This window comes from Rhinopithecus roxellana, chromosome 20 (genome assembly GCF_007565055.1).
Source record: "Rhinopithecus roxellana isolate Shanxi Qingling chromosome 20, ASM756505v1, whole genome shotgun sequence".
Taxonomy (NCBI): Eukaryota; Metazoa; Chordata; class Mammalia; order Primates; family Cercopithecidae; genus Rhinopithecus; species Rhinopithecus roxellana.
The window spans coordinates 73,391,683-73,416,187 of record NC_044568.1 but is presented as its reverse complement, the minus strand read 5'-3'; the positions used below and the strand labels follow the sequence as shown (position 1 = coordinate 73,416,187).

The 24,505-nt window shown below is 44.0% G+C and overlaps 1 protein-coding gene across 2 annotated transcripts in view; it reads left to right on the top strand.

Moving 5' to 3' along the window:
* The window catches only part of RRN3 (RRN3 homolog, RNA polymerase I transcription factor), a 36,714-nt gene extending 16,512 nt beyond the window's left edge, over positions 1-20,202 (top strand). Inside the window, exons 9-18 of one of the 2 annotated variants that reach the window (XM_030924393.1) lie at positions 482-580; positions 3,630-3,722; positions 6,673-6,811; positions 8,446-8,576; positions 10,243-10,373; positions 11,242-11,426; positions 13,220-13,328; positions 16,128-16,280; positions 17,899-17,986; positions 19,274-20,202. In XM_030924393.1, coding sequence (XP_030780253.1) covers positions 482-580; positions 3,630-3,722; positions 6,673-6,811; positions 8,446-8,576; positions 10,243-10,373; positions 11,242-11,426; positions 13,220-13,328; positions 16,128-16,280; positions 17,899-17,986; positions 19,274-19,435 — 1,290 coding nt within the window. In that variant the 3' untranslated portion in view covers positions 19,436-20,202. The remainder of the gene's footprint in view (positions 1-481; positions 581-3,629; positions 3,723-6,672; positions 6,812-8,445; positions 8,577-10,242; positions 10,374-11,241; positions 11,427-13,219; positions 13,329-16,127; positions 16,281-17,898; positions 17,987-19,273) is intronic. The other variant, XM_030924394.1, reaches the window with a different exon arrangement.
* The last annotated feature ends 4,303 nt before the right edge of the window (positions 20,203-24,505 follow it).

Sequence of the window (24,505 nt, the reverse complement as noted above, 5' to 3'; positions counted from 1 at the left end):
ACACCTGTAGTTCTAGCTACTAGGGAGGCTGAGGAGGAAGGCTTGCTTATCCCGGGAATTCAGGGTTGCAGTGAGCTATGATTGCACCACTCCACCCCAGCCTGAGAGAGAGCCAGACCCTGTCTCTAAAAGAAAATGTTCTGAAATTGATTATGTTGATGGTCACATAACTCAATATATCAATATATTAAAAACTTAAATTGTATACTTTAAGTTGGTGATTGTATGATTTATGGGTTTTATCAATACAGCTACTTAAACATCTATAGTTATGCAAATTAAAAATGTCATTTACTGAGGATAATTGAAATGATTATACTGAACATGATACGTATGTAGAAACAGTACGGTTTTTGTATTGCTGGATAGTCTGTTTTTTTCTGTTTAAATATTTGAAACTAAAGGTTGTGTAATTGATGTTTCGCTTATGTGAAACATTTATTCTCTGTTGAAATGTTTTATCTTATGTTTTCTGCTTTAGGAATGTTACGTTCATAACTTACTAAGGATTAGTGTATATTTTCCAACCTTGAGGCATGAAATTCTGGAGCTTATTATTGAAAAGCTACTCAAGTTGGATGTAAGTATTGAGCAATCTATTTTTATTTTCATTTACTGACTTGAATTTTTTATAATCACAGTATGTGGAAACAATAGTCAGTGATATAAAAGAATCCACTTGGCCAGGCGTGGTGGCTTACACCTGTATTCCCAGCACTTTGGGAGGCCAAGGCAGGCAGATCACCTGAGGTTAGGAGTTCGAGACCAGCCTGGCCAACATGGTGAAACCCCATCTCTATAAAAATAAAAAAAAATTAGCCAGGCATGATGGCGAGTGCCTGTAATCCCAGCTACTCAGGAGGCTGAGGTGGGAGAATCGGTTGAACTCGGGAGGCAGATCTTGCCGTGAGCCAAGACTGTGCCACTACACTCCAGCCTGGGTGACAGAGTGAGACTCCGTCTCAAAAAAAGAAACCACTTGCACCGTTCTTTGCTTCCTTTCTTTAAATGTGTCTTGAACTCCATCTGTGTATGTGCTGGGAGTTGTAGACAGTTCCTTCTCATGATTGGAGAACAAGGCATTAAATACATAGTTAGCCAAATGTAAAAGTATGGTTGTGGAAAATGCTATGAATGAAACATACATTATGAGTTAGAGAAACTGATAGAATCGCAGTGGGGTCAGGAAGGGATTCCTAAGGAAATGATTTTTCCTGTTTGGCCTTTCTTAAGGGCAGATTCTAATTATAAGCAGCTAAAACTTTGTTTCAGGAAGCCCGCACTAAGGTGCAGTGGGAATGAAAGGAAGTGGTGGATTCTGGTGACATTGTGAGGAAAGGTGAACTGGTCCTTGAGACTGGTTTGGAGGAGGGGAGGCAGACAGTAAGAGAAAGGAATCCTTCAGAGGTTGCTCCTTGTGGAGTCGAATCTGGGTGTTGCATTCATGGCAGTTAGAAATATCAGCAGGAGGCAGCTGGGAGAGGAGTTCCGTCTTGGCCAGGTTCAGTTGCTGGTGGACAGCCTACTAGAGAATACTCACCGGCAGTCGTGGCTGCAGGTGGGGACCTGAGCATAAACTTTTGGAAAGATACAGTTTAGGACAGGGGAGGAGAAGGGTGATCAGCAGTGTGAGGAAAACCATGAGTCTAGATGCTCAGGAAGGATCTGCTGGAAGGAGGAGTTTGGTCAGCAACATCAGATACTGCTGTCATTTTTTGGAAGGATGAAAAGAGCAACAGTCCTCGGATTTAGTGGTTAGAAGGTAGTCTTTGTTGCTTTCTGGAGGACCATGTCAGTGAAGAGGCAGAAACTGCATTTCAGGAGGGGATGTGGATGGTGGGGAAGCAGAAGTAGGGGCTGTTGGAGACCTTGGTGCAGGATTGTGGTAGAAGGAGGGGACAGAGCAGGGCTAAGAGGCGTGGTTCAGGAGTGGGGAGATGTGAGCAGGTTTGTGGACTGAGGGGAGAGGAGCTTTGGTGGAGGAAAACATTGATGCTATACGGAAGCAGGAAAATGGAACGAGGTCTTAGAAGAGCTGGAGCTTGGGCCCATTGGTGCAGTGTTCACTTGGAGGTGCACCTCTCTGGCCAACTGTATGTGTACTCTTTATAGTGTTTCTCTGGTATATACTTAAGGAGCATTTTAGAATGTTTACAAAGAAGGTCAAGCATAGATAATAAAAAATGGCATGGTTTGAGTGGTATGTTAAGATATTTGAATGGTGATATACTAAAATAAATATTGAATAATTCACATTTGGCTTGCAGTTCATCATTTTTCTGCTCAGTTGATTGATGATATGTTTATTACACGATGTGTCTGTGAGTGTCTTATACATAGAGGTGTTATTAGTCCATTTTCATGCTGCTGATAAAGACACAGCTGAGCCTGGGAAGAAAAAGAAGTGTTTTATTTGTTTGTTTGTTTGTTTTTTTGAGACGGTGTCTTGCCCTATTGCCCAGGCTGGAGTGCAGTGGCGCAATCTCGGCTCACTGCATCCTCCACCTCTTGGGTTCAAGCAATTCTCCTGCCTCAGCCTCCTGAGCAGCTGGGATTACAGGTGCATGCCACCGTGCCCGGCTGATTTTTTGTATTTTTAGTAGAGACGGGATTTCACTGTGTTAGCCAGGATGGTCTTGATGTCCTGACCTCATGATCCACCCACCTCAGCCTCCCAAAGTGCTGGGATTACAGGCGTGAGCCACCACACCTGGCTAAAAAAGAGGTTTAATTGGACTTACAGTTCCATATGGCTGGAGAGGCCTCAGAATAATGGCGGGAGGTGAAAGGCACTTCTTACATGGTGGCGGCAAGAGAAAATGAGGAAGATGTAAAAGTGGAAACCCCTGATAAAACCATCAGATCTCATGAGACTTGTTCACTATCACGAGAACAGTATGGAGGAAACCGACCCCATGATTCAAATTATCTCCCACTGGTCCCTCTCACAACGTGTGGGAATTATAGGAGTACAATTCAAGATGAGATTTGGGGCCAGGTGCAGTGGCTCACGCCTGTAATCCCAGCACTTTGGGGAGCTGAGGTGTGTGGATCACCTGAAGTCAGGACTTCAAGACCAGCCTGACTAACATGGAGAAACCCCGTCTCTACTAAAAATACAAAATTAGCTGGGCACAGTGGTGCATGCCTGTAATCCCAGCTACTTAGGAGGCTGAGGCAGGAGAATCGCTTGGACCTGGGAGGCGGAGGATGCAGTGAGCTGAGATCTTGCTATTGCACTCCAGCCTGGGCAACAAGAGTGAAACTCTGCCTCAAAAAAAAAAAAAAAAAAAAAAGATGAAATTTGGGTGAGGACACAGAGCCAGACCATATCAGAGCTAGAATAAATGCTGAATTTGTTGAGGCTACCTGGCATAGAGCATCCCGTGATAGTTCTTGTCGATTTTATATAAGTATGTGGTAAAAGGGGCTTGGTTTATTATATTTAAATTCCTTCATGACCTAGGTCAATTTACAGGCTTGCCCCATAATTGTGTATTGTGTTGGAGTGCAATATAAGGCTCTAATCTGGACACCTTGAACTTGTTTATATCAGATGAATTTCCATCCCAAAGCAACATAGTTGTATTTTTAAAATCCTTTTATTTTTTTTTCCCCCTTTGTTATAGGTGAATGCATCCCGGCAGGATATTGAAGACGCTGAAGAAACAGCAACTCAAACTTATGGTGGGACAGATTCCACAGAAGGATTGTTTAATATGGTTAGCATTTCATTTTATTTTTTTATTTTTTTTTTCTGAGACGGAGTCTCGCTCTGTCGCCCAGGCTGGAGTGCAGTGGCCGGATCTCGGCTCACTGCAAGCTCCGCCTCCCAGGTCCACGCCATTCTCCTGCCTCAGCCTCCCGAGTAGCTGGGACTACAGGCGCCCGCCACCTTGCCCGGCTCATTTTTTTTTTGTATTTTTTAGTAGATACGGGGTTTCACCATGTTAGCCAGGATGGTCTCGATCTCCTGACCTCGTGATCCGCCCGTCTCGGCCTCCCAAAGTGCTGGGATTACAGGCTTGAGCCACCGCGCCCGGCCAGTTTAGCATTTTATTAATGAAATTGACATGAGGTTTATCATAATCAAAGGGTAGAAACAGCTAGTGCTGCTTATCTTTGTTAAGGCTTTAGATTGAAAGAATTAAAGTAGTTTAGCAAACTTGAAAACGATTCCTTATATGAGTAATTTGCTGCCATGTCATTTAGCACTTAGCATAATTGGTTTATTTGGAAGGCTTTGAATTTGGGTTTGGTGAAGTACGTTTCCCTTTTGTTCTTATAACTTTAAGTGTTTTTTTTTTTTTTTTTTTTTTTTTTTTTTTTTTTTTGAGACGGCGTCTCGCTTTGTCGCCCGGGCTGGAGTGCAGTGGCCGGATCTCAGCTCACTGCAAGCTCCGCCTCCCGGGTTTATGCCATTCTCCTGCCTCAGCCTCCTGAGTAGCTGGGACTACAGGCACCCGCCACCTCGCCCGGCTAGTTTTTTGTATTTTTTAGTAGAGACGGGGTTTCACCGTGTTAGCCAGGATGGTCTCGATCTGCTGACCTCGTGATCCGCCCGTCTCGGCCTCCCAAAGTGCTGGGATTACAGGCTGGAGCCACTGCGCCCGGCCAAGTGTTTGTTTTTGTAAGCCAGATGCTATTTGTGAGGGCGTGGTTAATAGAAAAGCACACCTGTTTAATTTCTACAATTTACCACTTGTACGCTTTATAGCATTACTTCTTTGGGTGGTATCTGAAGTTGGGTACAGTGGAAGGAGAGTCTGAGACAGGGATTCAGGTGCCCTTGGGACAGAGGGTGTCAAGGAGCAGAAGGCAGGGGAGCTTCAGGGCTGGGTCTCACTTGGGAGGTCGCTACAGCCTGATCCCACCAGGCACTCTGGGGCATGGATTGCTCTACAGAGTTTCTTCCCAGCTTGAGACCAAGGAGATGTCCTTTTCTGACGCCTTGACCATCAGTCGTTGGTTCTAGAGGGGAGGGCTGGAAAGAGTACAGCGGTGGTCCTGGCTCCTTTCTGCTCAGGGCAGCTCTTTGGAGAAAGTAGGCAGCTGTGAGCTGTTGGCCACCAGTTCTCACAGCAGCGGGGAGGTGGATATCCCGACCTGGAAAAGGGGGCCTGGCTCCAAAAGCACCCGCTATCGTGGGCACCAGGAGCAGAGGTAGGGGACATCTGTAACGTTTGCATGGCTAGCTCTCATTGGGTTTTCTCAATGAGAATCAGAAGCTGATGCTGTGAGTCTTGGCTTTTATTTTAAATTTCACAGGTGGTTCTGATTCACATTCCTGAATGAGACCGCTGCCTGGAAAGGTGTCTGCATTTCTTTCTTTTTTTTCTTTTCTTTTTTAAATTTTTTAAAAATTTTTTATTTTTTTGAGATGGAGTCTTGCTCTGTTGCCCAGGCTAGAGTGCAGTGGCACATTCTCAGCTCACTGCAAGCTCTGCCTCCCTGGTTCAAGCAGTTCTCCTGCCTCAGCCTCCTGAGTAGCTGGGATTACAGGCACCTGCCACCATGCCTGACTAATTTTTGTGTTTTTAGTAGAGACGGGGTTTCACCATCTTGGCCTGCTGGCTTCGAACTCCTGACCTCGTGATCCACCCACCTTGGCCTCCCAAAGTGCTGGGATTACAGGCGTGAGCCACCACGCCCGGGCTTTTTTTTTTTTTTTTTTTTTTGATTGGAGACAGGGTCTTGCTCTGTTGCCCCAGCTGGAGTGCAGTGTTGTGTGATCTTGGCCCATGCCAGCCTTGACCTCCTGGGCCCAAGTGATCTGCCCACCTCAGCCTCCCGAGTAGCTGGGACTACAGTACTGCCGCACCTGGCTGCATTTTTTTGTATTTTTGTAGAGGTCTCACTATGTTGCCCAGGTTGGTCTTAAGCTCCTGAACTCAAGTGATCCTCCTACCTCGGCCTCCCAAAATTTTGGTCATCACAGGCCTGGTCCATTTCTTTGTTTTACTTTTTTTTTTTTTTTTTTGGTGGGGGACGGAGTCTTGCTCTGTTGCCCAGGCTGGAGTGCATGAACTCGGCTCACTGCAGCCTCTTCCACCTCCTGGTTCAAGCTATTCTCCTGCCTCTGCCTCCCGAGTAACTAGAATTATAGGCGTACGCCACCACGCCTGGCTAATTTTTGTATTTTTAGTAGAGATGGAGTTTTACCATGTTGACCAGGCTGGTCTCAAACTCCTGACCTCAAGCGATCCCCCCCACCTCTGCCTCCCAAAGTGCTGGGATTATAGATGTGAGCTGCTTTGCCCAGCCTCTTTGCTTTATCTTCTAAGGGAAATAATCACCTATCATGGTTTTCCTACTAAACCACTTTCACATTTAATTTTTTTTTTTTTTTTGAGACGGAGTCTTGCTCTGTCGCTCAGGTTGGAGTGCAGTGGCGCGATCTCGGCTCACTGCAAGCTCCGCCTCCTGGGTTCACGCCATTCTCTTGCCTCAGCCTCCCAAGTAGCTGGGACTACAGGCGCCTGCCACCACACCCAGCTAATTTTTTGTATTTTTAGTAGAGATGGGGTTTCACCATGTTAGCAAAGATGGTCTCGATCTCCTGACCTCATGATCCGCCCACCTCGGCCTCCCAAAGTGCTGGGATTACAGGTGTGAGCCACTGCGCCCGGCCCACATTGAATTTTTTAATGTATTTACTTTTTGTCTTCAAAGGATGAAGATGAAGAAACTGAACATGAAACAAAGGTTGGTCCTGCACGGCTCGACCACATGGTGCATCCTGTAGCTGAGCGCCTGGACATCCTGATGTCTTTGGTTTTGTCCTACATGAAGGACGTCTGCTATGTAGATGGTAAATCACACTAGCTACTGTTTATTGAACATCTGCAGTGTACCTGGCTTTGTGCTGGGCATTTTCCATCCATTATCTCTAGTACTAATAAAAATCCTGTAAAAATATCTATTGAGGATGAGTTTAAGATGGTTTAAAGAGGTCAAGTTACTTGCCAGTCACATAGCTTGAAAATGGGACTGGGATTCCGGCTGAGTTATATTTGTCTTCCGTCTTTTCACTGATTGTTGTATTGAAAGATTATGGAGTTTGGCCAGTTTTAGATCAAATTACGCTGAGGTTGCTGAATGCATTTAAGAATAGTGTAGAGGGCACTAATACATGGTGTTCTGTTACGTATTGAGTCTAGAGGGTGTTTCCCTGGCACCGTTGTGGTGCCGGTGTTAGTACTATATGTGCTTCTTGCCTTCATGGAACTTGAAAGGCTTTGCCATGCAAAAACAGAATTTTTTCCCATTCACATTGCTAAGATTTAAGATGAGCCCGGTGAGTCAGAATAATAGAACTGGAATCTGAATTGACTGCATTACTATTGTAACGGTCTTGCTGTTATGAAAATAATACATGTTGGTTAGAGAACATTTGGAAACTACAGGAAAGGATAGAAACAATTTAAATGGCCACATTTCTTCTATTCAGAGAACCGCTATGAGCATTTTGAAGTTTGACGTTTTTCCCTTTTCTGTTAGCGTGTGTATATGTAGGAGTGAAGTTTTTAGTGGATTTGGGGGTCACACTAAACATAAATGTTTCATAATCTGCCCTTTACATGGATGCTGAAGGTGAACATTTTCTCACATCATTGCCTATTTTAAAATAATTGTTGTTGAATCCCAACACCTAGGCCAAGGTGGGAGGATCACCTGAGGCCAGCAGTTCAAGACTAACTAGCCTGGGCAACATAACAAGACCCCATCTCTAAAAAAAAAAATTTAATAATGAATGTTACTGATCACGTGGGTTTAACTGTCTCTTACTGTTTTCACCATTATAAGTGACAGTTATAATGAACATCCTTGTGCCATTATATTCATTTGTTTACTAGCAGTAAAATGATTGGATCAGAGGTCTTTTGCTACACGAATTGTAGAATTGCCCTTCAGAAGGGTTTGCATTTCTGACCTTGCCACAGTGTGTGAGGTGAGGACCTGCTTCCTTGCAGGCGTTAGATTATTATACTTGGAAAATCTGTGCAAATTAAAAGTAGCATTTTGTTTTAATCCTATTTTAATGGCTAACGTCTTTTTTTTTTTTCTCTAATAGACATAGTCTTACTCTGTAACCCAGGCTGGAATGCAGTGGTGGCACAAACATGGCTTAGTGCAGCCTTGACCTCCTGGGCTCAAGCGGTTCATCTGCCTCAGCCTCCCATGTAGCTGGGATCACAGGCATGCCACCATAATGTTTTGATTTTTTGTAGAGACAGAGCCTCACTATGTTGCCCAGGCTGCCCTTGAACTCCTGGGCTCCCTCCCACTTTGGCCTGCCAAAGTGCTGGGATTGCAGGCAGGAACCACTGTGCCTGGCTGGATAATGTTGTTTTTTAATGGTATTGTGTTCCTTATGAAAAATCTGGCAGATGAAACTTGAAAATATGCCTTTGTAAAAACTGAGATGACAAATTTTCTCCGTAGGTAAGGTTGATAACAACAAAACAAAGGATCTGTATCGTGACCTGATAAACATCTTTGACAAACTCCTGTTGCCCACCCATGCCTCCTGCCATGTGCAGTTTTTCATGTTTTACCTCTGTAGTTTCAAATTGGTGAGTAAGAATGTGATTAACATTATCTTAACTTATTTTGGTTTTGCTCGAAATTTTTCCCTAAAAACTGGGGTGGATGGAGACCTTGAAGTAAATAATTCTTTTCCTTGAGCTTACTTGCTAGTCTGCTTAATAAAATCGCATACTCTTTTCTTTGTTTTTTTCTTTTCTTTTTTGAGACACAGTCTCGCTCTGCTGCCCACTGCTGCAACCTCTGCCTCTTGGGCTCAAACGACTCTCGGGCCTTACCCTCTCGAGTAGCTGGGACCACAGGTTACGACACCTGGCTAATTTTTGTATTTTTAGTAGAGGCGGGGTTTCACCATGTTGGCCAGGCTGGTCTGGAACTCCTGACCGCAAGTGATCTGCCTGCCTCCTGCCCCCTAAGGCATTGGGATTACAAGTGTGAACCACTGTGTCTGGCTCACATCCCTTCCCATTACACTTGGAGAGAAAACAGATTGCTGCCTCCCAGCCCAGCTAGGTGCTCCGAAAATGTCATCCTGCCTTTTGGTCACTAGGTGGTGCTCTTCCCTTAAGCCTTTATTAAAATCTCATGGGGTAATTAACTATATTTCCTTTATTCTTTCCAAGGGTTAAGTTGGAAAGAATAGCCCAAACCAACTTATTAGTCTAGAATTTTAAAAACATTAGGCTGTGGATTTTTTTTTTTTTTTTGGTAGGGGAGAGAATATAGGAAGTTTTTCCTTCTCTGCAGTGGTTTTGTGGCTTCCTAGAGGTCGGGAGAGTGTTGGTTATGGGAAAGGAGGTTGAATTCTGTCTGCCCCCATGGGCGCGCCTAGCTTTAGAACAGCGCTGTTTAGGAGAAGTTGGAAGTTACACTCTTTGGTGAGAAGCTGTGTGTTTTTTTCCGTGATTGGTGGAATTACTGGAATACCAGCTGTACGTTAGTCCGTGTTTCTGTTCATGGTTGAGTTCAGTGTGTGCAGAGACCGGAAGGGAGCTTTGCACTCACAGGAGTGCCCCTGTGGAGCTCCATGGGATGTGGGTTATTGTTGATCACCAGTTCTGGCTGACATTGGAATCACTTGAAGAGCTTTTATAATATGCAGATTCCAAAGCCCTGTCACAAACCTATTGAATTTGTACCTCCCAGGTTGAATTTTGTTGTTGTTGTTGTTTTTTATTTTCTTTTGTTTTGTTTGGAGACGGAGTCTCACTCTGTCACCCAGGCTGGAGTGCAATGGCATGATCTTGGCTCACTGCAACCTCTGCTTCCTGGGTTCAAGTGATTATCCTGCCTCAGCCTCCCAAGTAGCTGGGATTGCAGGCACCTGCCACCATGCCTGGCTAATTTTTGTATTCTTAGTAGAGACAGGGTTTCTCCATGTTGGCCAGGCTGGTCTCGAACACCTGACCTCGGTGATCCACCTGCCTCAGCCTCCCACATTGCTGGGATTACAGGTGTGAGCCACTGCGCCCGGCACCAGGTTGATTTTGATGCTTAGCTAGGTTTGGGATCCATTGAATTAACACCTGAGATGCCTTTTGTTTTTAATGTTATTCTCTCAACGTGTTTAAAAAATGAAGACCATGACATACTAGAACTTTTCCCTACATTGGTGAAGTAAAAATCTTAGGATTTTGATAGCCAGATTATCTTAGGCATTAAAAAAGATCACACCGACACCCTCTCTTTTTATAGGGATTCGCAGAGGCATTTTTGGAACATCTCTGGAAAAAATTGCAGGATCCAAGTAATCCTGCCATCATCAGGCAGGCTGCTGGAAATTATATTGGAAGCTTTTTGGCAAGAGCTAAATTTATTCCTCTTATGTAAGTAGCCTAATTTTCCAAGTACTTTTTAATATCATGCTTTAAAAAGAGTATAGCATTGTCTCAAGTCAGAAATATCTCCCTTTTTTTCGGTATGTTTTTAAAGTGAATAAAATTCCTACTCTGTGCAAGATGTTTATATTTCTAAGCAGTGATTTTAGAATAAAGTGTCTCCTTTTTTTATATATAAAACCCCATATGTAAGGCTTTTGTCTTCTCTTCTGTGTGGTTGCACTTAAAGATCCATTTGTTTTTGTGGATAGAGAACAGTGTTGTATACTGTTTTGATTCTTTTTGTAGGTTTATCATTTTTTTCATTTGCGTTCCGAATCTATTGTATCTGTTAAAGCTGAAGAAAAACCCTTTTAAAGGTAATAGATCTCTCTAGAAGGCCAGTTTCTTCCAGTGGCCCGTGAAGGTATCTTTGGACAAGGATGCTGTTGAAACCCTTCCCCGACCACAAAATGGTTGACCATAGGACTTGACTAGGATGCATCAGGGAATACTGAAGTCCACCAGACTATCTTTCTCTTAGGAGATGTTGGTGAACTTGTCCTATTTGGCCAGTCACCCTAAGAGGGTGCCTTTGAGATGGTTAGGAGAACCTGCTTTCCATCCCTTGGGACGTCCTTAGGGGCTCACCTGTTCCTAGAAGGTCAGAGCTACTTTGCCTTGTAACTGGAAGGTTGTCTTCCTACGCACCCATCCATATCCTTCCTTTCTTTGCTTTTCCTCTGTGCCCATGGGTATTATTTAAAGAAACCTGTGAACTTAGCGTGGTTTGTAATGAAAGGCAGTTGTGTGTTTTTATGTTATTCTGGTTTTTTTTATGAAGTATAAAGTTGACTTGAATTTTTCTTTTCTCTAGTACTGTAAAATCGTGCCTAGATCTTTTGGTTAACTGGCTGCACATATACCTTAATAACCAGGATTCGGGAACAAAGGCATTCTGCGACGTTGCTCTCCATGGACCATTTTACTCAGCCTGCCAAGCTGTGTTCTACACCTTTGTTTTTAGACACAAGCAGCTTTTGAGCGGAAACCTGAAAGAAGGTCAGTGTTGTGGGAGTGTGGGACTGGATTTTCCTTGTGTTCTTGTCACCCTTAGAATGGTGATTCTTTACTTTTTTGAGATTTTTATTAAAAACTCTGGATGCAGAAAACTGCATGTACACTCAAACTTTTAATAATAATTTCAAGCAGCTCATAGGCCCCTGCAAACCCCTTAAGATGGATTTGAGGTTAAGAAAGAGGTTTCTGCTTTTGAAGGTTTGAAATGTGAAGATGTCTCCAGAGGTGAGGCTGAGCCCTGGGCTCTGCCAGCGCCCTGTACAAAGCTTCAGGTGGATGCACCTTCTCTTTGTTGTCCTTGTAACAGCCCAGTAAATGGCAGGTATTCTCCCTTTACAGACGGCACCAAAGCGCAGGGAAGTCATTTTCCCAAGATCACATGGTTATGGGCAGGATTAGAAAACCGAAGCCAGGTTCAGCTGAGCCTAAAGTTTGGGTTTATATAGATTAAACTCTGCCTGAAGCCTTGAGACTTAATTCACCAGTATTGCTTTGCTAATTTCTAATAGTTACTTATAATTCAAATTTGTCAGTTGAAACTTACTAGATTAGTGTATTTTAGTTGAAGAGAGTCTCCAAGAACAGTGTTTATAAGTCATTGTAAATTGTTCTGTTTATGTTTATGAATAATTCACATGGTTTTGTGGGCCACTTCCTCTCAAGCAGGGTCCCTCAACCTCACACGATTGACATTTGGGTGCATCATCCTTCATTGTTGGGGGCTGTCCTCTGCACTGTAGGATGTTTAACAGCCTCTGCCTACTAGCTGCCAACAGCAGTCCCCGACCACCCCCAGTTGTGACAACTAAAACTATCTCCAGACACTGCCATGTGTCCTCTGCGGGGGACACAGTCTCCTTGGGTTAATAGCCAGAGCTCTAAACTGAAAGTTGTACGTGTTGCATTATATATATTTACCTACATTCTACATGCTTCTAAAAAGATGTTGTATGAACTAGTCGGATGAGGTTTTATCACAAGATAAGTAAATATAAGCTCTGCTTTTCTTCGTATAAATTAATGCCAGAAATCTGAATTGAAGATCTTGTTTTCAGAAATCTGAATTGAAGATCTTGTTTTTGTAAGCTGTGACATCCCATTTAGGTAATTTTTATCAAAATATGCATCAAAGAAACTCCTAAGAAAATACATTTAAGTATAAGTTGGTCACCTTGACTCTTAAAATAAATGTGATGTTTTTCTTTTACTCATGTAGGAGAGAATTTATTCATTAAGAAAGTGGTTTCTGTCTAAATTTGCCTTCTGTTGAGGTAGAAGGCACATTTGGAGTTCTCTTGTTTAGAAAAAAAAAAAATACAAAAAAAACTACAAATGACTACTGTGTACCTGAAAACAGCGCTCAGCTTCACTAATGAGACGTGCTAGCTAGAATCAAATTGCTGTTTTGTTTTGTTGCCTGTAATGATCGTTAGTTGAAACCAAATCACAAGGTGTTTTTTCCCCTCTGTATTAACTCAGCGTATACTGAGCTTACAAACGTATGAACTTCCCATGGTCATGGAATCTTACGGCCTGCTACTTCCTGAGTTTTCTTTAGAGAAGCTGCCTTGGTGATCAATGAATGTGGTTAGCCTAGTGAGACTCTTCTGGGCCATACACGGTGTGACTATCTGCATGGACCTTTATTTAAAGCATTTCTGCAAATGTTTTTTTTTTTTTTTTAATGTGTAGTAATTTGTGCTTTTAAAGATATCTTACACTTTTCACTTATATTTGTACCTCTAAAAAAATCTTTTTTTTTTTTTAAACCAAAGGTTTGCGGTATCTTCAGAGTCTGAATTTTGAGCGGATAGTGATGAGCCAGCTAAATCCCCTGAAGGTTTGCCTGCCCTCGGTGGTTAACTTTTTTGCTGCAATCACAAAGTAAGTTATTTACACTTTCTTGATGGGAGTTATTTAAAATATTTTTATTTATGTTTATCTAGTATTATAAGAGTCTGTTAAATTTCTGTGAAATGAGTAACATTCTAAAAGGCCAGGTGTGGTGGCTGACGCCTGTAATCTCAACATTTTGGGAGGCTGAGGTGGGAGGATTGCTTGAGGCCAGAAGTTAAAGACCAGCCTGAACAACATAGTGAGACCCTGTCTCTACAAAACATTTTAAAAAATTAGCTGGGTGTGGTGGCCTGTGCCCGTAGTCCCCACTACTCAGGAGGCTGAGGTAGGAGGATCACTTGATCCCAGGAGGTCAAGGATGCCGTGAGCCCTGATGATACCACTGCACTCCAGTCTGGGCTCCAGAATGAGACCCTGTCTCTTAAACAAAAACAACCCATTCCTTGCAGGAAATATTGTAATGCAGCTATTGTTTTTGTACTTTAATGGCATTGGAAATTGCTGCTACTTCTTATCCAAAGGGCATAATTCAGCAGAAGCCTAGGCCCTTTGAAATAAGTGAGGCAGCCAGTAAGCTGAGAGGGGCAAAGCCATAGATGCTTATTAGAGTGACTCCTGTAATTATAACAGAAATAAACTGGACGTGAGGCAAATGTTGACCAGTAAGAGATTGGTTTAGAGAGTACTGTTCTCTCAGGTCTGGTAGCTATGGTTAATTCCTAGCCTTTCCTCTGTGCCAGGCAGTTCTCAGCACTTTATATAGAACTCATTTGATCCTCAAACAACCCTCTAGGATGAAACCCTGTTTATCAGTGGGGAGGTGGAGGTACAGAGAGGTGAAATCACTTACCTGAAGTCATAGAGCTAGACTGGCGGCACAGATTTAAATGTAGTCTGGTTCCTTTGTAAGCTTTCACTAAGTTATTCTGCTTTATGGAGAAAGCGAATTGGAGAATTGAATATTTAATGAGGCTATTCAGGCCGGATCATAGCCTATAATCTTCAACAGGTAAGGGCCAGCAGCTTGCTGAGCTCCTTCAGCCTCTTTAGTTCTCCTTTGCTAGGCATCTGGTTCAAGGTACCCTCTCTTCTGAGATCTCAGTGATAGTAAAGGATTCATAGGAAAAGGCATCAAGAGATCGACAAGCAGCAGCAGTGAGTGGGTGGAGGCTTCAGCACGTTGGTTAAGATGGTGAGCAGCTCGAAGAGCGAGGATGGATGAAGAAAGCAGAGGCCGCTGCCCTAGTATATTCTCGGGGTGGGGACAGAGGACTGCATTTGTGAACCAGCTGGTCCAGGGGCTCTCGATTTGGGGTTGGCATGCGCATTGGAGGTACAGAGTGTGATGCCATGTGAGGCTGAGAGCAAGGGAATGAAATAAAGGTCTCTGCCTAGGTACAGATATGGTAAATAAAGGTGTGTACCGTTCTGTAGGTGTTGCTTTTGCCTGCTTGACGGTTTTGAGATTGAACCATATTGACACAAAGCTTTATTTTGATTTTAACTGCTATGTTATGTTCTGGGAATCTTTTTTATTGAGTCTTTGTTGGGATTTCATCTGTTAGTTTTTGTCTTTTTTTTTTTTTCCGAGACAAGGTCTTGCTCTGTCACCCAGACTGGAGTGCAGTGGCGCGATCTTAGCTCACTACAAGCACCACCTCCTAGGCTCATGCAGTTCTCATGCCTCAGCCTCCCGAGTAGCTGGGTCTACAGGCACCTGCCACCACGCCCAGCTAATTTTTGTATTATTAGTAGAGATGGGGTTTCATCCTGTTGACCAGGCTGGTCTCAAACTCCTGAGCTCAAGTGAACTGCCTGCCTCAGCCTCCCAAAGTGCTGGGATTACAGGTGTGAGCCACCATGCCCGGCTGGCTGTGTTCGTGTTTTAGCACTCAGGAACATTCTTGTGTGTGTGTCCTTGTGTGTGGACACATGCTTCCTTGTCACACACCCGGAAGTGCGGTCAGCTGCGGGGTTGTAGGAGATGCAGATCTTCAACTTAACCTGATAGTGCAAAGCACCCTCCAGTGTGGTTTTGCTGATGTGGCCTCCACCAGGAGGAGGGGTCAAGGGCCATGAGCCTCGGCTAACAGGACAGAAATCGAAGTATGTGGCTTGAAGTTGCCATGGTGACCTGAGAACCTGAGGTGGAGAGTGACAGAAGCGAGATCTAAGTCCTCATCTTGGAGAAGCCGTCCAATAAATAATTTTTCAAGTTGCTCAATCATTTAGAGACAACTACCAGAAAAACTAAAAACATAATTGTCTTTTTTAATTTTATGCTTTTTTCTAGCATTTAACTCTTCTCACTCAGCATGTCTAGTCCTTTCTCTGCCTGTTTCTGAGGTCATGACTTAGTCAACCCCATGCCCCTCCTTCAGTAAAGGCTTATCTTCAGTGCTTCTTCAGCAAGTCTCCTCACCAACCACTATTTCCTCCTGAGTAACTCCTGAATCCCTTTTCCACCAACCCTTTAATTCTTTTGCAAACAGTAAAAATAAAGACACCTAGAGTTATGGAATCTAAGAGTTTTGCCTTGCAAACAGTTATTTTTAATGAGTAATAGCTATTACTCAGTAAAATCTAAGCCCAGTTTTGCATTCTGAGTGATAGCCACATTTTCTTTCTCCTTAGCAAACTTGAAAATAGAAGACCCAGAGAACAGTACCCTAGAAGTGTTACTTTCTGCTTTATATTGTTATTTTTACTAGCACTTGTTATGTTCAGCAGTTTCTCTGTGGTGGGTACAGTTGTCACACACAGCTCACATCTGCACAGAGTCACTCCAGCGTGTTAATGCCTCTGTGTTGTTGTTTTGTTCCACAGTAAGTACCAGCTCGTCTTCTGCTACACCATCATTGAGAGGAACAATCGCCAGATGCTGCCAGTCATTAGAAGTACCGCTGGAGGAGACTCAGTGCAGACCTGCACAAACCCGCTGGATACCTTCTTCCCCTTTGATCCCTGTGTGTTGAAGAGGTAGGTACTTTAAACCTTGACACTGGAGGAGGTGGATTTATACGTGATACATGTTTGCTTTTCCCAAGATTGGGATTTAGGGCTCTTCGCTGGAAGTGGCCCTTCCTCGCTGTTGATGAGCGTCTCGTGGTCTCCCTGCGTCTGTTTCACAGGCCCAAAGTAGAGGATGCCTCGCGGGACTTGCCGAGTGGCGCAGGCACCCCAGAGTGGGTAGATCTTTGCCTCACTAGGAGCCAGATTGACACCAAGGGTTTTTGTTTTATTTTTTATGTTGACTTAAACTGTTATTTAAACATATAAGGTCATGGGGATAACAGTGCCAGGATAGGGGAGGGTGCTGTCTTTTCCTGCTGCATGATTCTCTGTCAAGTGCCTTGTTCCTTCCTCTAGAGACCACATCCCATTCTGTTGCGCAGGATAAACAAAAACCAAACGACTGGCTGAGCACAATGGCTCACGCTTGTAATCCCAGCACTTAGGGAGGCTGAGGCATGCAGATCACTTGAGGTTAGGAGTTCGAGACCAGCCTAGCCAAGATGGTGAAACCCTGTCTCTACTAAAAATACAAAAATTAGCCGGGTGTGGCGGCAGGTGCCTGTAATCCCAGCTACTCAGGAGGCTGAGGCAGGAGAATCACTTGAACACGGGAGGTGTAGGTTGCAGTGAGCTCAGATTGCGCCATTGCACTCCAGCCTGCAGCCTGGGCAACAGAGTGAGACTCTGTCTCAGAAAAAAAAACAAAAGAAACAAAAAAACCACGATTTATGTAGATGAATTATTCTAGAAAACCACTGGGCCAGCCTTAACTTGGCACTTGTATAAGGAAGCAGGATTTTTGCTTATTATGGTTTCTAAAATAACTAGCAGCATCATGACCATCTGGGATTGTCTGGTCCCTGAAGTTTTGATTGACTGAAACCAGATTAGTTGTTTTTCCTAGACTTACTTTTCAGCAAATTACTACAGAAATATAAAAAAGAGAGTTCCAGAATATTAGTTTCATTTTCATTTGGATATACTATATATAACTGACTTGTCAGTCTTTGTAAAGTTTAGAAACAATTTCACTTGAAAATGGAAAGATGAAAAACGGCAGTTCAATACTCCATCGGCGTGAGTGAATGAACTCTTATACAGAAAGAGCCACATTAGTTACAGCATTTACATAGAGGGTTTTTGTTTGTTTGTTTTTGTTTTTTGAGATGGAGTCTTGCTCTGTTGCCCAGGCTGGAGTGCAGTGGCGTGATCTCAGCTCACTGCAAGCTCTGCCTCCCAGGTTCATGCCATTCTGCCGCAGCCTCCCAAGTAGCTGTGACTACAGGCACCCGCCACCAAGCCTGGCTAATTTTTTGTATTTTTGGTAGAGACAGGGTTTCACCGTGTTAGCTAGGATGGTCTCGATCTCCTGACCTTGTGATGCGCCTGCCTCGGCCTCCCAAAGTGCTGGGATTACGGGCGTGAGACACCGCGCCTGGCCGGGTTTTTTTAATGTAATTATTTGAGCCGTAGTTTTCACTTCTTGGTTTTGGGTAATAGGTGTTGTGAGAAAAGATCCAAACTAGTTTTGACTTCTGCTGAAGTGTTTAACTTGACTTTGAAATGTGATCTTTGTTGACAGGTCAAAGCAATTCATTGATCCTATTTATCAGATATGGGAAGGCATGAGTGCTGAAGAGCTACAGGAATTCAAGAAACCCATGAAAAAGGTCAGTTTGTGATTGAGCACACTCTCTCGGAATCTCCTGGTTTCAGGTCACAGTCAGACAGTAAGTGGCAAGTCGCTCATGCGTGTAATTCCCTCACTTTAGGGGGTCAAGGCCAGAGGATTGCTTGAGACCAGCCTGGGCAACGCAGTGATACCCTGTTTCTACAAAAAAATTTTAAATTAGCTGGGTGTGGTGATGCACACCTGTAGTCCCAGCTCCTCTGGAGGCTGAGGTGGGAGGTCAAGGCTGCAGTGAGCTGTAAATGCAGTTCGGCACTGCAGCCTGGGTGACAGAGCAAGACCCTGTTTTCTTTAAAAAAGCACACCGAAACCGTGTCTTACTCCTTCTGCCTTTAAGAAATTCCAAACCCAGGTTTTGTTGTTATGTAGCGTCTGTGGCTTTTTTTGATAAGTTGCTTAAACGAGACACCTCACATACTGACATGTGAGAAGTGAAGGTTAATTACAAATTAGCTGACCAAATTTAGATCTTTGCTACTTGCACATTCTCACCAAGTAACAATCTCCAGTTGACTCATATTAAAATTGCCCCAGCAGTTTCCATTGATTTTGTAGATCTTCATGGATGGCTGGCGAAGACGCAGGTTGCAACATACCCTCCAGGTCACATGAGGCGGAGCTGAGACGGTTACAGTTAGAGAGGAAAGTTAGAATCCAGTGATGAAGAATTTTGCTGCTCTGTTGCTTGGGAGCACATTTGTTTTTGCGTTAAAAGCAGCTTCAAGATGGCTTTTTTGTTGTTGTTTTTAATAAGGAGCCATTGGAAAGCTCATTTCGTCTTTTTCTTTATGTTTTGCGTTTGTCGAGGGGCGTGTAATTCATTCACATTGTGTTAGGTACAAGAGCTCTAACACTGGGCAAGAATGACTCGTCATGTTTCCTGTCCCCATTGAGCTTCAAATCTGTTTGCAAGTCAGACTTTAAACAAATGATTACAACATGTGATGAGCAGGTATGTGGGTATGCTGGTAAGAAGGAAGTGCTTCTCCGAGGGAGCTTTTTTCTGTTCTGTTTTGTTTGTTTTTTTAGAGACGTCCCGCTATGTTGCCCAGGCTGGATTCGGAACTCTTGAACTCAAGCAGTCCTCCCACCTCAGCCTCCCGAGTAGCTGGGGCTACAGGCGTGTGCCACTACACTGGCTTTCTTTTGAAATTAAGATACTTTCTTCACCATCTGTACAGACCTAACACCTTCCTGAGGAAGGAATTGTTGAAAGCTTTTCAGTCAGCACTGGTGATCTTACTGATGATTTCTGATGTTTCTACAGGAGATAGTGGAAGATGAAGATGATGACTTTCTGAAAGGTGAAGTGCCCCAGAATGACACCGTGATTGGGATCACACCGAGCTCCTTCGACGCGCATTTCCGAAGTCCTTCAAGTAGTGTGGGCTCCCCACCCATGTTGTACATGCAACCCAGTCCCCTCTGACCGCAGAGATTTGTGACTGAGATGTGACATTTGGGATTCCCCATCACCCGTCATGCCCTCAGCACCCAGCTTGTGCCATTGGGCATTGATGGCACTGAACTAGAATGAGTGCCTGCCTTGGCTGTGGCACCGCCAGCTTAGACTGAATCAGGCATCGGAAGACTGGGTGTTTTTTTTTTTGTTCCCCTTACAGACAAAATGAAAAGACTAACTGTCATGTGCAATATTTTACAGTGGGGTTGATGATACATTTGGAAGGATTTGCTTGTTTAATATGTACATTTTTTGTGTTAACAGCTTTTTGACACAGTTACCAGGTAATTTCTAATATAGGCAGCAGACTGTTTTCATGGGTCGCTGTTCTGACGTGGGTTTTGTCAGATCCGTGGTCCTGGGATTTTGCTGATCAGCTCTCCGTGAAGAATCCTCTAGGATGAAACTCCTATTTAAAGACTTTAACTAGAAAGTGTTTATTTTGGCTACATTGTTCACCTTCTGCTGTATTGGCATTTGTCTGTTGGGATTTCAAGGGAGTGTAGAGAAGATAGAAGGAAAGCGGAGAGCTGGCGTGACGTGGTCTGGGACACGGTTGGAGCTGGCACTGAAGGAGATCTTGTGGGACTTCAGAGACCAACAGAAGCCCATGGGGGGCCGGGCGCGGTGGCTCAAGCCTGTAATCCCAGCACTTTGGGAGGCCGAGATGGGCGGATCACGAGGTCAGGAGATCGAGACCATCTGGCTAACACCGTGAAACCCCGTCTCTACTAAAAATACAAAAAACTAGCTGGGCGAGGTGGCGGGCGCCTGTAGTCCCAGCTACTCGGGAGGCTGAGGCAGGAGAATGGCGTAAACCCGGGAGGCGGAGCTTGCAGTGAGCTGAGATCCGGCCACTGCACTCCAGCCTGGGCGATAGAGTGAGACTCCGTCTCAAAAAAAAAAAAAAAAGCCCATAGGGAAGAGAGAGAAGATTCAGGGAAACAGAATCAGACGTGTAATATACTTGGCACAGTGAAAACATGGATTTAAAAGACAAAAAATGGAGGTCCAGGTAGATGTAATTCATATGGACTGAAAGTGAGCCTGGGCTTGTGTAAAACACACAAGATTGTATTTAACCCCTTGGCTCTCAAGCATCCCCGTTAGATCTAGAACTGCTCCTTGGTAGCCATTAGATCGAGTCGGTTTTGATCTGCATAAGTTGGTTATTGAGATTTCTTTGTCCCAACAGGAACGTTTGTTTAGATTATTTGGTGTTACGGTTTTGCTCACAACAGTAGGTGGAAGTTCCTAGTGCGGTGTTCATCTGATGGCTGTGCGTATCGTAGATCCGGCCTGGTGAAATCCTTCTCAAAGCCTCCTTTTGTATTTTTATGACTAAACAGAGGAAGTCTTCAGAAGACCTCGCTTTGTAACAAACGTGTGCAAAACGCTGCTAGAGTCATTTTGAAGCTCCAGCATTTTCACTTGGTTTCTTACATGTGTATTTTTGTTTACTGGTGAAAATGGCCATCTTTAAGCATATTTATTTTCTGCCACTTCTATTTATTTAAAGGCAAGCAATATTTTCTTGATCATAATATTTTGTAATGAAATACTTCCTCTTTCCCAGGGCTTTGTATGCACTTGTATGATTACATTGAGGGAAATGGAGAGTTTGAATTTCAGTCTGTAAATACTTTTTTGGAAAATAGAAATTTGATTGCTTTAAAGTTTTGGATATGGGTGGTTTTCTTTTGGGGGCTTGGTGGAAAGTCATTTGAGAACGTTAAGGTTCTCTTTTTAACTGCTGGTAAAATGTGGATTTTTGTATGTTAGATAAAATGAGTAAATGAAATTCCCCAGAAAGTAATAGTAAGTGGGGTCTTTGTGGGTTGGGAAGTAGTTTTAATGTAGAAAGACATTTACAAATAAGTCTGTTGAATTTCAAAGGAGTTTGTGAAAAAAAAATCCATGATGCAAATAAAACAATGACATGGTTAATCTGGAACTTCCATTCTTATACCAATAAAAGGAGGTACCTCAAATACATGTTCTTTCGATTGCTGTGTTTTGTTTTTTTTAATTTAATGTATGAAAGCATTTTGCAGTGGGAAACTCCTGAGGCAATGCTGTTGAAGAGGGAGAAATAGTGCTGGCCTGGTGGGGAGCTTGATGAGCTTCACTGGATGCCGGGCTGAGGATGCTTCCATGTGCACCAATGAAGTATCCGCGACTCTCCCTAATCACACCCAGCCAAGAGTGATTGAGGCTTAAGCAGGTCCAAGGGAAGGAGACACTTGCAAAAAGTTACATGCTTTGAAGGGACATCTATGGGGAAAAATACTGTAAAATCTCCTTCTAAATTACATGCCAACAATGGGAATTTTCCCTTTCACTAAAAAGTAGTATGTCAGTTGTAGCAGTCTCCAGGGTCTGTCCTTTTGTCTGTGTGCTCTGGTTTGGTCTTCCTTGATGAGAGGTGGCTGAATTTTTACAAGTCAACTTACCGAGTGCCACGGGCTTCCTTTCCTAACCAGCTGTTTGACCTTGAGCAAGTTACCTAACCTCTCCGAGCGCTAATTAAACTGTAAAATGGGAATAAGGTACTAGTGTAAGGCTTTAATAATTCGATTCATGTGCAATTTAACGGCCGTTGTTTCCTGGTAAGAAGGGAAGCACCTTCATGGGAAGCTTTTTTTGGTTAAAGGTAACTTCCGGCCGGGTGCGGTGGCTCACACCTGTAATCCCAGCACTTCGGGAGGCCGAGGCGGGCGGATCACAAGGTCAGGAGCTCGAGACCATCCTGGCTAACACGGTAAAACCCCGTCTCTGCTAAAAATACAAAAAATTCGCCGGGCATGGTGGCGAGTGCCTGTAGCCCCAGCTACTCGGGAGGCTGAGGCAGGAGAATGGCGTGAACGTGGGAGGCGGAGCTTGCAGTGAGCTGAGATGGCGCCAGCCTGGGCAACAGAGTGAGACTCTATCTCAAAAAAAAAAAAAGATAACTTCCATTTCTTCCACAATACCTACCTCCCTGGTACCAACTTAGATCTGAACTGGAGAGGAGGAACCAGCGTGTTTCCCTTGCCGGGCAGTGCTTATGATGGTGGTTCTTAACCCTGGGTATGCCCTAGAATCAATCCCTCGGAGTGCTGAGAAACTAAGGATGCCCAGGCTCACATCACACACCAATTCAACCTCTGATTGAATCAGTCTCCAGAAGAGGGATCTGGACATGGATGGTTTTTAAAGTCCCCTGGTGATTTGAAGGTGCAGGCTGCCTTGAGAACTGTTCACTGGTTTACAACTGCAAGTGTTTTTGTTTTAACGAATTGAACATCCAAAGCTCCACCATGTTTTCTTGCATCAAATGCTTTCCTTTTGTGTGTTTCGGTCTGACTGGATCGCTGAGTAGGATTTATAATGTATGTAATAATTTGGGGCCAGGTGTGGTAGCTCATGCCTGTAATCTGAGCACTTGGAGAGGCGAGCAAAAGCATGTCTTGCAGCCAGGAGTTTGAGATCAGCCGGAGCAACATCATGAGACCCCCATCTCTATGTTAAAAATTTTGAAAAACAAATTGAGATCCTTTCACTAAATATTTACTAAGGTTCTATATAATGTTCCATCATTTTTTTTTTGAGACAGAGTCTCTGTCACCCAGGCTGGAGTGCAGTGGTGCAATCACAGTTCAACTGCAACCCCCACCTCCTGGGTTCAAGTGATCCGCCCCCTCAGCCTCCTGAGTAGCTGGGACTACAGGTACGCACCACCACGCCTGGCTAATTTTTGTATCTTTAGGTAGAGATGGCATTTCACTGTGTTGGCCAGGCTGGTCTTGAACTCCTGACCTCAAGCAATCTGTCCGCCTTGGCCTCCCCAAGGGCTGGGATTACAGGCGTGAGCCACCATGTCTGGCCTCAAAAAATTGTAATTTAAAAAATACTTCCTTGTATATAGTCTTTGAACCTTGCCAGCAGCCTTTTTGTGAGGTAGGCAGGTTGGTTTCCTATCTTGAAACAGGCTTTCCAACATTGTAATTAGTGCTTTCTTTTCTTTTTCTTCTCTTTTTTTTTTTGAGACACGGTCTTGCTCTAATCAGCCAGGCAGGAGTGCAGTGGCGCAGTCGCGCCTCATCACAGCCTTGACTGCTCAGGCTTGACTGATCCTCCTGAGTAGCGGGGACTACAGGCCCCCACCATGCCCAGCTAATTTTTGTATCTGTTGGAGAGGCAGGGTTCCGAACCTGTGTTGTCCAGCCTGGTCTCGAACTTCTGGGCTCAAGTGAGTCCTCCTTCGGCCTTTCAAAGTGCTGGGGTTACAGGCATGAGCCGCAGTGCTGGCCACACAGCTGCTATTGCTTCCTCATTGCCTGTAGACCAAAATTTGTGGAGCTGGGGTGGGAAGAGAGGTAGGGAGTGGTTTCCTGCTTGTTATCTGGCTCATTTAGTCCTTTAGCGCAGGACTCAGCCTAGGAGACTGATAACCTGAGATTACTTGAAAAAAGATCACCCAAAAGTGAAAAACCAGTTAGGCAAATTGCACCAGCCCCAGGCAGAACCCATAGACCCTTGTTCTTCACCTTTGCACTTCCAAATGCCTCACTTTCATTGACTACTCTTTGCTCTGCAATTCCAGTAATAGCTATCTTTAGAGTGTTTAGTATGTACCAGGTAAAACAAACATGCAATTCTACAAAACCAGTTCAGGGAAGTTAAGTAGCTTGCTCCAGGCCAGCCTGCTTGTCATTGATCACCCTGGATTCAAACCCTGTTTTTAGCTCCGATTTTCCTAGTTGGGACTTACTTCATGTCACCTGCATTAGAATGACTTGTTTACAGTCTAGCAGCATCTTATAGTGATGGAGAGCACTGCCTTTGGAATCATGCAAAGCTGGGTTCTGTCTTGGTGCTACTACTTATTTCTACCACTTTGAGCAAGTTACTGTATCTTTTATAACGGAGGTGTTGATAGTAGCTCCTGGATTTGTGAGGACAAATGACAAATGAGGTATTGATAGTAGCTCCTACATTTGTGAGGACAAACGAGAAATGTAGGTGTAATAATACAGAGAAATAATTTCCTGGTAG